At 32.6% G+C, this 16511-nt stretch overlaps 1 protein-coding gene across 10 annotated transcripts in view; it reads right to left on the bottom strand.

Moving 5' to 3' along the window:
• Nucleotides 1-16511, bottom strand: part of METTL25 (methyltransferase like 25) — a gene marked incomplete at its 5' end in the record, with an annotated part of 198840 nt that overhangs the window by 128648 nt on the left and 53681 nt on the right. For 9 of the 10 annotated variants that reach the window (XM_079143063.1, XM_079143065.1, XM_079143059.1 and 6 more), the window contains one exon: nucleotides 14696-14769. In XM_079143063.1, the coding sequence (XP_078999189.1) occupies nucleotides 14696-14769 (74 nt within the window). Of the gene's footprint in view, nucleotides 1-5544; nucleotides 5717-14695; nucleotides 14770-16511 lie in introns of all 10 variants that reach the window. The other variant, XR_013764290.1, reaches the window with a different exon arrangement.

Raw genomic sequence — 16511 nt, 5'->3', positions numbered from 1 at the left:
TTATGGAATTAACTCAATCTTCAAAACCCCATTAAGGTACTATTATCAACCCTAATTTAAAGATGGTAGAACAGAGGAAAAATGTTAAACAATGTGCTCAAGTCAATACTGTTATTATGCAGAGGGGAATGGGATTGGAAACCAAACAGTAGAGTTCCTGTGCTTATGTTCCTTAATGGTGACACTTTGCTGTCTCTCATCAAATTATTGAGTCTTTAAAGTGTGAATGTTCACTAAGACTCTCAAAGAGAAGGGATATTTCTTAGTGAGGAAATATTTCCTCAAAATATTTTCACAGAATCATTGCTTTTATATGACAACAATCTGGAGAACATTGTTATGGAATAATTAAAATCTGAATTATCCTTTTTCAAAAGCTTTTCTAACATACTCTAGAGCTAGGTTACTTGGTTCTGTCCCCTGTAGTGAACCAAGTAAAACAACAAAAATCATATGAATTGGGAGACAAATCAACAACACGAACAGGGAAAAATATCTTAGTAATAAAACCTAGTGATAGAGGAAAGAAAGCAGGATGAAATGTCAGGAGGAAGAAATGGTAATCGATGCATACCCCAGAGGTGATAATTTTGAGTGAGAAACTGAAGGAAGAGAGTGACCTAGCCAAGTGAATGTCTGGGGTGAGCAGAGAATACATTGTATGCAAAGACCTAGAAGTGGATGTTTCTGGCATTTTCAAGAAAACTAGCATGCCTGATGCAAACATAAACAAAGGGAAGAACAGAAATTAGGTCAGGGAGAAAGTGAGGTGTCAAATAACATAAGGCTTTGCAGGTCATAATAAAAACGTTAGCTTTACTTCAGAGAAAAAAAAGAAGCTACTGGAAGATTGTGAGCATTAGCTCACTTGAACATACTAACAGAGAGAATAGACTCCAGGGGCAAAGGCAGGAAGATCAATTAGGAGTTTATTAAAATATTCTAGTTAAGAGATGATGCTGGTTTGGACCACGACCCTATAAATGGTGAAAAGTAGTAAAATTATAGCTATATTTGAAGGGAGTGCTTATAAAGATGCTGAACAATTGGACTGAGGTAGTGAGAGAAAAGTCATGAATACACTCAGCACTTCTGGATTTGGCAACCTGAATATCACTTTCATTAACTGGATTATAGATCTGGCATTTGTTAATATATTGATGGTATTTAGAGTGATGAAATGGGATGAAATCAACTAGGTAGCAGATATGAACAAAAAATGTACTCTAAAAATAGAGATTTGAAAGAGGAAGACAAACCAAGGGGAAAAAGTGGAAAAGAATTGAAGAAAAGCAAGAGAAAGGAGAAAAAGTGAGTACCTTGTGAAGTATTTCCCTAGAAAATGAGAGAAAATGTGCTTCAATATAGAGAGGTAAATCAGGTACGATATTGATAACAAAGTAAGATGAGGCTTGAGAACTAACCATGGGATTTACCAGCATTAATTAATTGACATTAGTCATTAGTACCCTGAGAGGGGTGGTCTACTGGAGCGAGAGTGTAAAAACTGAAAGGAATGTGTTCAAAAGCAATTAATAAGAAACTGGCAGTAGTTTCAAGTTTTGTTGTAAAGGAAAGAAGAGATTTAAGGCAGAAGTTGTTAAGGAAAAAGTGGAGTCCAAAGAGAACTTTTCACTTAGTCATCAAGGACCTCAGAAGGTAGTAGAGGAATAGATAAAGCAATAATTTTATGGAGAACAGTGAATCTTAGTTTAGCTTAATTAAGCGTTATGGGAAGAGAGATGAGGGCAAGGAGGAGAAAAAAAAGGCATTAGACATGTCTTCTAAGCTGGTTTTAAAAAACACTGAGGATTTAACTTGCCATAGTTTCTGAGGAAGAGTGGCAGAAACAGGGAAGAGGGTATTCCCAGTAGATTCTAAGGAAGCATATACGGTACAAAATGAGGTGCACAAACAATGGCAAATAATGTGGAAAACCAGGACTGTGTGCATGGGCAGCTGCTCAGGTTGCAGAGGATGAAGAATAATTATCAAACATTTTCTACATGTTAGAGAACTGACATGACTGTTTCTGAAAAATAAATGATGTGAAGTTAAGAAGAGATTAGAAGGGGGCCCTCTGTCAGAAAAAAGCATGGTCAGAATGCTAAAAGCGAATTAGTATTCTTTCTGTTAATAAAAGTGAATGCACTAGAACTAATTAAAATTCTATTCAAGTGAATCCAATACTACCCACATGCTTTTCCAAAAAAAAAAATTTTTAAGAGCATGGTTACTCCTAGCACTGTTTAAAGAAACAGCACTATTGCAGGGACTCTGAGGAAACAGTAAAAAATGAATTCATACAAAATAAACAAAAACAAGTGCATGCAGGATAGAATTATCAAAACTTAGTTTCTCCATCGTCACAAAGTTATCTGTGAAAAATTGTTCTGTGCCTTTTATATGCTAAAACATATTAAAAGACTTAAAAGACCCCTTATGTGAGCTCCATAAAAATCTTTAAATTAGTTTGCAATTTAAAAAATATTGACTTTATAATTTCAACTTGACCACACATTATGGATTAAGTAATTAGCTTTAATTTTGTGAGACAGTTTTCAAGACCTGGACTTTTATTTTCCTATTGTTTTTTTCTTTTTAAAATTTTTTTTTTAAATGTTGATAGCCCTTTATTTTATTCATTAATTTATATGTGGTGCTGAGAATTGAACCCAGTGCATCACATATATTAGGCAAGCACTTTACCCCTGAGCCACAATTCCAGTCCCTCATTTTCCTATTTGATTGTAACAAAATTAAGTGCCGTAACTCATAGTTACAGGCAGAAAAACATTTTGTGTTTCCTAAATATCTGTATAATACAGTTCTCATTATTAATGAGAATAAAATGAACAAACAGTTGGAGCTGGAGAAGTAGCTCAGCAGTACAGCTCTTGTTTAGCACGTGCAAGGGTCTGAAATTTAACTGTTAATACAGGAAAAAATAAGAGAAAAATACTGTGTACATATTGTATTTTCCTGCCTTCTTTTCAAGTGTTTTAAGATATTTTTATCACGTGAAATTCCTTTTTGATATTTTATTCCCAAAAAAGTTTCCAGCTAAGGCCTAAATACAAAATAATGAGTTTTCTATAAATTATGGTTTTTAACATACATGTTGTCTAAATCAAAACTATAACTAATACAGTAAAAATGTTTTAAGACCACGAAAAATATTTACTTCTAATCTTAAGTCATATGAAGAATTATACTTCAGAAACTTTCAGAATAATGTTTCAGATATTTGAATACTGTGTTAATTAAGAACAATTTATTTTAGTTCACAAGGAAACAAACTAAACAATATGTGAGAGAAGAAAGTAAGTAATCTTATTTTCTGTCTTCAATACCCTTGTTGGCTTGAGATTCCAATCAAATTAACCTTGTGCTATCATTTGGATGGTTTATCCTTTTGAGTTCAGGAACAGAAAGCTTGGTCCTCTGTGCAGGGCCTAGTAGGAGTTATTTGGGCCAGTGGGGGCTGTCCTGGTAAGGGCTTAAGACAGTTCTCCTGGGATCTTGAATTGTTTCTTAAGAGAGTGAGTTGTGATTTCAACAACAACAACAACAAAACCTTCCTTGCACTATCTTCCTATTTTTTTTTAAATTTTTTAATTTGTTCTAATTAGTTGTTCACGACAATAGAATGCATTTATATATTTTGATAAATCATACGTATATGGAGTGTAATTTCTTATTTTTCTATTTGTACATATTGTAGGATCACATTGGTCATGCAGTCATACATGTACATGGGTAATAATGTCGATTTTTCCATGTGATTTGTCCCTCTGCAAATGTTCCACTGGGATGCCATTTACCAGCCCTTATCAAAGTAGAATTGATGTTGATACATGTCCTTGAACTTACATAACTGTGAGCTAAATAAACCTCTTTTCTTCATAATTACTGAACTTGAGTACTTGTTTTGTTACAGTAAAAAAACAAATATAGTTTGATCTATAATGCTAATATAAAGAACCATGCAACTCAACTCACATTAAAAAAATCTCAGAGAATTTATGATAAAAAATAAGCATAAGATAGATAGTGAAAGCACTTCCAGATTGTGAATTTGGTTCATTCAGGCTGTAAAACTTTAGATAAGCTTTTAACTGTTATTTTAATTTTTTAAATATTATAGTAAAATGCCTTTAATAGATATTAGGAATGTCATAAGTGGCTAAACTGACCCTGTGGTGTAGCCTGTTAAAAGTTTAAAACTTTAATGACATTGAACACAAATAATCATAGGCATTTACAAAATATATATAAAATATGAGTGTAAATAAAATGAACCCTTATACTCAACACCAAACCTGAGAAATATACCTCTATCGGTATACTGATTGACTTATGCACTCTCTCTTTCTTTTCATTAGTTTGCCTAATCCACTGTTGCCCCTCCCATAACAAAATACTGTTTTCATATTCTTATGCTTTTCTTATTTAACACATATTTATAATTCTAAATAATTTATTATATAGTTTTGTTGTTTGTAAATTACATAATGGAACCATCTTAGGAATTTTTTAATTTACTTGTGATAAAATTATAAGATTTATTCACTTTAATAGATGTTACAATTCATAAATTTTCATTATGCCACAGTATTTTACTATATGAAGATATTTTATCAATTCTAATATTAATAAATTTTTCATTTCTAGACTTTTGCTTTTATAAGCACTGCTACTATTGATCATTATTGTATAAATATACAGGAAAATACAAAGTTTTCTCCAGGATGTATACTGAGAGGTAGAACTGCTGAGATAAAGTATACAAACATTTTCAACTTTATTACTTAATAGTAACTTGATTTCAACTATTTTTTTTTTTTTCAAACCAGCAACATGGACAGTTCTAGCTGCTCTTTATGTTCTTGCAAAGACTTAATTTAAGTCAAATCTTAAAATTTTTGTTCATCTAATATTCTAAAAACATTATTTCGTTATATTTTACATTTTTCTGTTTTCTATAAACACTGAGAATCTTTTCTGTTGACTGACCATCTGAGACTCTGTGAATAACTACTCAAGTCTTTTAACTATTTTCCTTTCACGCAGGCTAATTTTCCTCAGAGTAGCAATAATTCTTTGTATTATTTGGATATTAATCTTGTTAGCTCTAAGTCTTAGAATTAGCTTCTGACAGTGGTCATATTCCTTCACTCTTTTCATGATATCTTAAGACAATGGAATTTTTTAATATTAGTGTTTTAATTTTCATTAACAATTTGCATATTTATATTTCAGAAATCCTTCTCCTATCCCAGAGTCACAAAATTTTTTCAATACTATTTCCTAAAAGTACTACAGCATTGTATGTCACTGTTAGGTTTTGAATCCACAGTAGATTGTCTTTTATGTTTGGTATAAAGTAGAAGTCAGATTTAAATTTTCTCTGCAAGAGATAAGCAGAGTAGTGGTCTCCTGAAGATGTCCACATTTTAAATTATGGAAACCATGAACATATTATGTTACACAGCAAGGAGGAATGAAAGACACAGATGGAATTAAGTCTGCTAATCTACTGACCTTTAAGTAAAGACAGCATCCTGGATGATCCATGTGGCCCAAAGTAATCATAAGAATCCTTTAAAGTAGAAGAGGAAAGCAGAAGAGGAAGAGTCAGAAAAAGATGCTATGCTGCTGGACTTGAAGATGGAGGAAGAAGCCATGGGCCAAAGTATGCAGAGTGCCTTTATAGCTGTCAAAGGCAAGGAAATGGATTATTTTCTAGATTCTTCAAAAGAAATGCTTCTCTTCTGGCATCTTGAGTTTTTGCTCAGTGAAAACCCATTTTGGACTCTAAATCTCCAGAACTCCAAATAATAAATGTGTTGTTTTAAGCTACTATGTTTGTGATAATTTGTAACAGCAACAAAGGAAACTGATACATTGAATACATTACTACTCTACTACTACTATTTAATGACTCTCTTCTCCAATGATCAACAAAGATACACCAAAAAAGATTTGTCCTGAACTTTACTTAGTTCCACTGGTCTAACTGCTAATCATCTAAATCACTGTAGCTCAAAAGTGCTGATTATTTGGTGAATCACAAGTTTTTTTTTCTTCTTCAGTAAAGTCTGGGCTTTGTCTTTAGCTCTTCCAAATAAATTCTGAAACAACTTATAAATTTGGCACACAAACACACATACACAATACCTTTTTGGATGTTCATTAAATGCACTGAGTTGCAGTGCTCTAGAAAATACTTTAAAGAGAGTTGACATCTTTATGAAATCTTTCTATCCATAAACATGGTATATTTGTTCTTTTGCTGAGCATTTAATATTTTTACATTTTATTATTTTTGTCACACCTTTGGCAGGTTTATTTCTAGACATATCATTTTTTAATTAAAATTAGCAACAGCTTTTTGAATATTTGGCCAAGTCCTTTTGTTTCCTAAGCTCTTTTAATAATTTGTACATTATTTTAGATAGTCTACACAGTATACCATATCAGCAGAAAATAATCATGGTTTTTCTGCTTCCTTTCCAATCCTTACACTGTTCTTATTTTTCTAGTCTTACAATGCTGGCTATGACTTCTAGCCTAATACTGATTCTAAATTGTAGCAGCAGGCATTCTTGCTTTGTTCCTGATATTGACCAGACTACTTTTAATGTTATTCCATTTAGCAAGGCATTTCATGCACACTTTAAGATACAAATTCATTTTCAAGCTAATGATACAGCCTTACAAACTGTTGGTAATTTACTAAGATAGTTTGTTTTACATTAGGGAAGAATATTAAATTTGTACTTTCCATTATTTCTTATTTGTTTCTTTTTGCCCTCATTCTTCCAGTTTCTTTTGGACTGATTTAATATTTGATTTTTTTATTCATTTCTGTTTATTTCCATTTACTAACATAATTTTATAACTATATCTCCTTTCCCCCCAAGTTTTAACAAAGAAAGTTATATATATATTAATTGTGTACATGTTATTTTAAAAAATGTAAACATTGTGGAATGGCGATATTGAGCTAATTTAACATATGCATTACCTTGCATACTTATCTTTTTTTGTGTTTACACTTACAATCTACTCTGTTTTCTCAAGAATATGATAAATTGTTATTAGCTACAGACTCCATGAAATAGATTTTTGGAATTTACTCCTCCTATCTTAACTGAAATTGTGTATACTCAGACCAACATCTTTCCCTCTTCTACCCTAATTGTTTTAAGCAACCTCTGTTATTTTCCATGAAGGCTGCAATTTATATTTCCACCAAGAGCTCCCCTTTTTCCACAGCCTCACCAGCATTATTTATTTATTTATTAATTATTTTGTCTTTTGATGTTAGTTATTCTAGCAAAAAGTGATATCTCACTGTGGTTTTGACTTGCACTTCCTTGTGGTAGTGATTATTCAACATTTTTTTTCATATATCCATTGGTCATTTGTATGTCTTCTTTCAAGAAATGCCTATTTAGGTCTTTAGTTCACTTAAAAATTGGGTTATCTGTGTTTTTGCTATTGAGTTTTTTGAGTTTCACATAAATTCTGGTTAATAACTCCTTGACAGTATATTGTTGGCAAATATTTTCTCCTATTCTATATGTTGTCTCTTACTCTGGTATTTCCTTTCTTGAATAGAAACTTTTCAGTTTAATGTAATCCCATTTATCTATTTGTGCTTTTGTTGCCTGTGTATTTGGGGTCACATTTAAAAAAAACATTGCCCACACAAACGTTATGGAGATTTTCCTATGGTATGTTACAGTTTTATGTCTTACATTTAAGGCTTTAATCCATTTTGAGTTAACTTTTTTATAAGGTCAGAGATAAGGATTTAATTCGTCCTCTGCATAAAGATATCCAGTTGTCCTGGCACCCTTTATTGAAGAGAATGTCCCTTCCCTATTGTGTGTTTTTGGTGCCTTTGTCAAAAATCAGTTGAGCATAAATATATACATTTATTTCTAAGCATGGTATTTAGTCCCATTGGCGTGTATGTTGCTTTATTTATTAGAGCTATGTAGTATATTTTCAATTCCGGTAGCATAATGTCTTTTTGTTGTTTTTATTGAAGATTACTTTGGTTATTTGGTAAATTTAATGTTTATTTTGTCCTGCATTTTTCTTTTTCTTTTTTATTTACAAATTTGGAAGTTAGAAATTCTATATTTTAAAGTGATGAGACTGTAATGCTTAACACAAATCTCTTAAAAGGAGTTATCTTAATCATCATTTTTATGTGTATATGATAATATAAGAATAGATGCTCTGATTAATCCCTCCAAACATATGTACTTGCTTATGTATCTTAGCTATAATTTTCAAAGATTTCACCAATTAGCCAGTATCATTATAGTTTCACATGTGCTTATAACTTAGTTTCACATATGCATAATGCTTGCTTAGATGTTTGCCAGTTTCTGTGCGCAACAATTTTTTTCTTCACTGGTCCTGCCATATAAGTTTTATTTTCTATATCCTCAAGTATATTCATTTTGCAGATCTGTTGAAGCTAAACTCTCTCAAGCATTATTAAGATCTTAAAAAAAGTTTAATGAGTATATAGATTAAGATAAAATTTTTTTCAAATCAGGATATTGATTACATTATTCCGCCTCTTCTGGTTTCTATTGTCACTATTAGAAAGTTTAATAGTTACTCCTTTGATATAATCTGTTCCCCTGTTTTCCTTTCAGACTGCTTTTATCTTTCTGATTCTGATGATTTGATTTTCAGTTCAGGGAGATTAAATGTGGGGTTCTTTTCCTTTAGTTTGTTTGGGATTGGTTGGAGTTCTCTGGATCTCTAAATTGGTGCATTCATCAAATTCTGAAACATCTGTAGCTCTTCTTTTAAAATATTACCTCTCTTAATTTTCTCATCTTTTCTTTTGTATTTCCAGTGATATCAATGTTGGCCATTTACACTATCTTATTTTTCACAATTTCCACTTCTTGATCTCTGTTTCTATTGTGGATAACTTCTTTGTATACATCTTCCAACTCATTAATTCTCTCTTCAATATTGTACACTGAGTTTTGGCTTTGAATCATTTTCAAGTATGTTTGGTCATGATTTTATAGCCACATATTTTATTACATTTTCCCTTTATCTGATCCCTATGAATAAAAATTACATTTTTCTTACATATGATAAAATATATGAAGTTTATATCATATTAGTGGACATCTCAACCTGTTGTTGGTTTTCTCCTGACTTGTGGACTCTTTTTTTCCAAAAGTATTTTGAGGTCTTTTTTTTTTTAATGTCATGTTGTTTGGAATTTTATCACTTGGTATACTTTGAAGGTATATTCCTCCATAGGTATTTGTGTCACTTTCTACTGAAGACTAAAGAACACTATTAATTTGAAACTTCTTGAAATAAATTCTGCATTAAAGTTGTGATTTTTTTCCCCAAAAATCCTCATAATAAAGGCTATGGTTATAAATTCTCAGCAAAGATTTCTCCTCTATCCCCAAATCAGTATCAAGATAAGTTTATTATATTTTTGTGTGGGAAGGCTTCACTTTTAGTTCACCCTTAAATAAAGTTATAGCCTTTCATTATCCTATCTTTGTAAGGGGAGATTTTGTTAGAAAACTCATTTTGAGGTAGCAGGATTTAGTCCCTGTCTCTCTTATCCCAGGCATTTGTGCAAAGAAAAGTTAAATGTCATCAGGATTCAAGAGTTAACCCTGGGGAGAATACAGGTTTCAGAGTTATCTTTTTTTCCTTCTGTTACCTTTGAATTCACTGTATTCACTTGATTTGGGATTTTAAGAATTTTTCCCCTTTTTTCCCCCTCCTCTTTTTAGCTCAGGAGAGCATTAAAAATTTATTATTTTATTCATAGTTTATTTGTAGGCATTTAAATCCACAATATTGCTAGAAATACAACTCTGGTTGATATTTTAATTCAGAACTTTCCTTTTTAGCTAATCCTCAAATCACAGTAGGATAGTAGGTTCAAAGTAACTAATATTATAGTTGATGCTGTGTTTTAACTGCCTAATGGTAATTATATAATTTGCAGTTATTTGATTTAATTCCTCTACAATAATATGCTGAACCTGTAGCATTTTCAAAGCATAAGGATAAAGGCAACACGAACAAAACTTCCATATAAAATAAAAATTGAATCATGCTGAACATTATTTAGTGAACTACAGAGCTCCTGTTTAACAATCTGAACCCCCTTCCATCCCTGCCCTAATAGAGGCTCTGGTGTTCCTTGCATATACCTTATTAAAGAGGGGCTCACTGCTGAAGTAAATCAGATGTCTGAGCCTGAGTACTAAATGGTAATGTTGATTAAACCATTAACTCTGGCACCAAGTTAGGTATTCCCTACATACCTCTGTCTAGGTGCTCAATTATGTTTCTTTTTCTGAGTATTGACTGTCTACATTAACTGCACTGAATCTCTTACTTCTCTTGCTGTTTTTGTAAACTTTCATTTTAACAATTTTTTTTTGTTCAAAATGTTTATTAATATGTCTATCCAGTCAATTGGCATTTAAAAAGTGGACTTGACTACTCCAACATGAAACAGTATTATATTAAACACTATCCTTTAGATGATATATCACATAACCAAAATAGAAAATCTAGAGAGGTTCAAAGGTTCCAAAGAAAAGTTATCACAGTTTTCCTTCCTGGTGTATAGCCCTCAACTCCATTTTTTTTTTTTTAACAGATTTCAAACATTTTAGGATTGCACTAAATGCTTTTGTTGTGACTATTCGATTCCTTGGTATTGAGCTGTTTACTCTTGAGCTCTGTGCATATTCAGATCAACATTACTTCTAGATTTGTATTGTACTTGTATGTGTCCCATTTTTAAGGTTTCTTGAGTTGAAAAATCATCCACATCTTAATACCTGAAGAGGATGAAAATAATCAACTATGGTGTTTTGAGTAGGATCTTTGGGAAGTCATTAAGATCAGTTAAGGTCATTAGGGTGACACCTCCATGACTGAGTACTGGTAGCTTTCTAAGAAGAAGGGGAGAGAGCAGAAGAGACACGTGCACTCCCTGTCTTATGCCTTGTGATATCCTGTACCACCTTAAAACTCTGCCAGCAAAAAAGTCAACACTAGATGTGGCCCCTCAATCTTGGACCTCTAGAATAATTAGCCAAAAAAACTTCTTATCCAATCTGTGGTATTGTTATAGCCACAAATAATGAACTAATACAGCTGATAACAGTAACAATCAAAATAAGTTCTACTTTGTACAAGAATATTAAATGCCTAATCTCTATAAATTTTCGAGCTACGGTTCTCATCCATCAGCGATGAAGGCATGTCTTTGTCTTTTCAGGTTCTTGTTTATTCTTCTTTTTAAGTAAGTAAATATATTTCATTATATTTTATCTTCTCAATTAGCTTGTTAGTTACATACTCTTTTACCATTTATTTGATATCAAAGGTTTCAACATACATCCTTGACTTGTATGAAGTCCACGTAAAGTGACTATTTTTATATTGCTATGAACAATTCAAGGCAATCAGAACATTATAACTTTATTAATGTTATTTTTATATATGATTTTGCTTTTGTAGTTTTACATAATCAATTTTCATTTAGATTTAGTGCACACTTATTTTTCCTATTATTTTATATTTTATATTCCTTCCTGTATTCTCAAACTTCAACCCATGATAATTTTCTTTTTGCCTTAATCTTTTAGTATTTCTTTTAGGGCTGTGTGCTAGTTGCATATTTGTTGCTTTTGTGTGTCTGAGAATGTTTTTATATCACATAGGTTGTAGGTGACTTTCTTCTAACACCTTGAAGATATCCTAACTTTTGGCTTCCACTGTTTATCTAAGAATTCAGTGGTCAGTCTAACTGAAGATATCATGCCTTCCCCTTTTCCATTTACTACCTCTCACTGCTTTGATAATTTTCTCTTTAGTTTTACTTTTGGCAATCTTTGTTCTTTTCTTTTCACATTTCTTTCTTTTTTTTTTTTTTGGTACTAGGGACTGAACTATTGAACTCAGGGGCTTACCACCACTAGTCATATCCCCAGTCCTTTATATTTTTAAATTTTGAGACAGAGTCTTGCTAAGTTGCTGAGGCTGGCACTGAACTTGCCATCCTTCTGCCTCAGTCTCCCATATTGCTGGGATTACAGGTGTCTTCCACTGTGCCTGGCCTGTTTTCAGCAATTTTACTATTATGTGTCTAGAAGTTGGTGGTTCTTCGATTTCTTCTCATTATTATGTTTACTCTTCTATTTTTTTCTTTGTCAAAGGGTTTATGTACTTGTTAATATGTTTTATTTCTTAAGATTGAAAAATTCCAAACATTTCTTTGTACCATTTAATCTCTCATCAGGAATTTTTGTGTGTGCCCACTGGTGTTTCTGGATTGTGAGCTTTTCCAGTTCCAATTCTGAACTATATAAGGCAAAAAGAGAATCCAAGAAATTATTGTGTTGTTCCCTGGATTCCAAAATCTATAGCCAGTCTTCCTTATTTTCTCTTTCAGTTTTCTAATGTTTGTAGTATAGAATGTGCAGGGTTTTAATTAGACTTTGCAAGAAAAAGACATATCTTTCATTTTCCTAGAGTGTACGTCTCTCCAGTAGAGTTATTTAAGCTTTTCTCTGGATCTCCTAAAGGTCTATTTCTGTTAATCGTAGTTTACCTTGGATTATGGCCATGTTGTCTTGTTTCATAACATGAATGGTTATTTTAGATTGACGGCCAGATGCTGTATGTAGTAAACTGTTGTGATAATTTGACGTCTGGACTTACATTATTTTTGTCCAGAGAGAATCTGCTTCTTGCAGAGAGCTAGTGGAAGCAATAATCAGAAACACTGTAATCACAGCTTGAGATGATCTGAAGTGGGGCTTTAGTCCAACTTGGGACTACTGTGTATCTAATTCTTACAGTGTGAACCTTTAGGGACCTAACTCAAAGTATGGGTGGTTTACCTGGCTTATTCCTGAGTCTTCATCCCACGTAGAACATGAACTTTAACTTCTGCCTCACTAAAACTGTTATCCTATTGAAAGCTGTGCTCAGTCTGTCTTCCCTGTTGATTGGCAGCTGCCTATTAACAAATTGGCAGATCCCTCTAGGCATTTAAGAAGAATGTTTTAGAGTAGGAAAAAGAAACAATAGGTTGGAACATAACAGAAGACAATGAGCAAGAAAGTTTAGAGAAAAAACAATTATCAACATGGTCAAATGTGGCTGAATGATCAATGAGACTTTGGAATGAAAGAAGTCTTATAATAAATACCATTTACTTCCTGTGTAGTAAAGGTAGGTAGAAATATGGAATGTTAGAAAGTTGAATTTTTAAGTGAAATAATGACTGAGAAAAGAATGGAGACAAATTTAAGAAGTCAATAAGAGACAAATCAATAACAGATTTGAGGTCTTAGGCAGAGAGTCAATATTTGAGTGGATATGAGTTTTTATGACTACTTTTCATAATTTTATGACTACTTTTTCAACAAGTATGACATCTTTGGGTGGGTTCAAGGAAGGAAGATGGCTTTTAGGAGAACATGAAGAATTCATTTTTTTAGAAACTTCAAAGATTGGTAAATTTATGCAAAAGGGAATAAAGATTAAGATGATGATTTGGGCTGGGTACAAGGTTGCACACCAGTAATCCCAGTGGTTTGGGAGGCTGAAACAAGAGGATTTCAAGTTCAAGGCCAGCTTTAGCAACTTATCAAGACCCTAAGCAACTTAGTGAGATTCTGTCTCAAAAAAAAAAAAAAGGGTGAAGATGTAGCTCAGTGGTAAATTGCCCCTGGGTTAAATCCCCAGAACTCTCATTTCACTCTCCCACTCTCCAAAAAAAGATAAAGATTTGGGAGTTAACTGCAGAGAAATGATAGTTGAAACCAATAGTCTATGTAGATATATACACCTACAAATTTCTATCAAGAATTTTTTCTTGCTAAGAGATAACTAATCTAAAAATCCCTTCCATTTATGCCAATAGATTGGTTTTTGAAAACCTAAAAATCACCCTACATTAAAGAAGAATCCTGTTTTGTACCAAGTGACTACCAGAATCCTAAAATTATAATTAACAAGAGGACATTCATACACTTTGCCAAAATTATAAATGTATGCTTGAATAAAGAAAGTTTTAAACCAATATTATGAAAAAATTAATCTACCCCCTAGTATCTCTATATGCCCAGTAAATTATTTGGAGAAAAGTAACATTAAAATAAAAAAAAAAGAAAGAAAGGAAGAAAGAAAGAGAATATAATGAAAATAATGATATAATGCAGGGCTACTAGTCCACCAATCAATGGAAACTAGAATGGCTATAATGGTTGCCTATGATGGATATTTGTTCAAATCAGTTAAGTGTTTATGTTGCACTGGTTGTGAAACAACTAAAAATAACTGCTACTCAAATATTCAATGAATTATTTACACATAACATTTTAATACTTCAAAACTTTAAAGTATGCTTTAAGTATATCACTTAATACATCACTTTAGCATTACAAAAACCTTTCAGGAAAAAAAGAAATTATTAGAATCTATACATTAATAATGAATTTACCTAAGATACTGTGACTGTATACTTCTTTACTTACATTAGCTCAAATTCACACTTTTATTTTTAACTAAGTGACTCTTAATAAATTCACTAGAAGATGAAAAACAATTTCACTTATAAGTTTACTTTATTAAAATAAAATCCTCATACCATTTGGTGATGCCATAACAATCTTTAATAATATCTTGAAGAACAGCACGATAGAAGAGTGATTCAGTAGGCAGCTGAAAAAAAGGCAGACAAAAACCAGAAATCAAATTAATACTAGAGAATTGGGTCCGTAATGAATGTGAGAAACCTAACTTTGCTGTTATACATAGAAGATGACATTGTAATTTCTCCACTCTATGTGTTATCCTAAGATTAATTCTCACTATGAAACTAATTTTGCAAGAAAACATTAGAATACATAAGAGAAATAGAAGTAAATGAGGAAGTTAAGTCATAATCAATGAAAAATAAGCTAGTATCCCAAATGGACTGCTTATAACATAAAAATGTACAAATAAACTTTTAAGACCAGCCAATTAGTTCTGAAGCCTACAGGAGTCAGAAAGAATGTGTGTAAAAGAGGAAAAAAAAAAAAAAGGTTTTTCCTAATGGAAGTAAAACAAAGATATGGATTAGGATTCACACACTGCATGAGAAGATACTACCTATGTAAGGTAATATTAAAAATATGTCTGAAGCCTGAAGATCATAACTTTGGCTTCTGCAAAGGCTTGGAAAGGTCAAAAGAAACTGAGTTCTTGGCAAGACAGTTCTTCTGGGGGAATGAGAGATGGGTGGTATCGCACCAGGATTCAGAGGATTTTGGAAAAAAAGAAGAAAAGGCTGAAGAGAAAGGCCTCAATGAAACCTAATAGTTTCAAAGATGAATAGAGTAAAAAAAGTATTGTAGTATTTATTAGGGAAATAGTATTCTGATGCAAAACAGAGATGATACTCTTGAAGTAAGAAACTTACAAAGGACATTGAAAGAATGGGCATTTTTTTTAAGCTGTCTGTTTTATCTTAACTCCCTAAGGTCACCCTCCCAGTTATCTCAACTCCCTAAGGTCTCCCTCCCATTGTCTCAACTCCCTAAAGTCACCCTCCCAGTAATGGGAACAAAGCCCCTAAAGCTGTTCCAAGAAATCAGCCCCAAACAGGGAGTAAAAGGGTAAATTGAGCCAGATAGCTAGATAGTGCTCAAACAGTAGGATTACCAGAAACTATTGACCAGAATCTACGCCCTGTTGTAAAACATTGTGAAACATGTTGTATGTTATCAGCAAACCCAGACCCCCTTTGAAATTTCCCGGCAGCTTTGTCCCCCTTTTCCCTTTCATGTGCGACCCCTCCCGATGTGTGGTTTCTGCCTTTATAAACCTATAAGATTTTCTGCTAGGGACTCCACTCCTCGACTCCTTGAGTTGGGTCCCAGCGTGCTGGAATAAACACCTCTTGCGGTTTGCATCAAGTGACGCCTCCTGAGGTTGATTGGGGTTGCCGTAGATCCATGGGACAGAGTTGGGGTTTCCTTTTTGGAGGCCTTACAACATCAAACCCCAACCACACCCCTATAGATCTCTTGATATTAACAGTACAGAAACATACAACACAAAACAATGTTAGCAACAACAATCTAGATTTCTGAAAAGTTATTATTGAGAAAAGAAAAGAAAGAGAAAATGAGCTAAAGTAAAGAGGCCAACAATAATGAATGCTTTTGAGAAGTCAAATAAGGTGGACCTAACTGTCCAACAGTTTTATAATTCACTAATTTAAAATTTTTCCTTCCCTTAAAGTCTAAGGCATATATTTCATTTTGAATTCTTTGATCCAGACATATTTTCCATTTGACATTTTCTCATCTTGAGAAATACTTTGCTGCAGTACCAAAATCTCAACTTTATCATCTATCCCTCATTCCTTGAAAATAACTTCTCTCACAAAAATGCTGAAATCCCTTTTCATATATTAA

This window comes from Sciurus vulgaris (assembly GCF_902686455.1).
Source record: "Sciurus vulgaris genome assembly, chromosome: 5".
In the NCBI taxonomy this organism is placed as follows: domain Eukaryota; kingdom Metazoa; phylum Chordata; class Mammalia; order Rodentia; family Sciuridae; genus Sciurus; species Sciurus vulgaris.
Note: the sequence above shows the minus strand (reverse complement) of the source record. Positions and strands in the feature narration are given on the sequence as shown.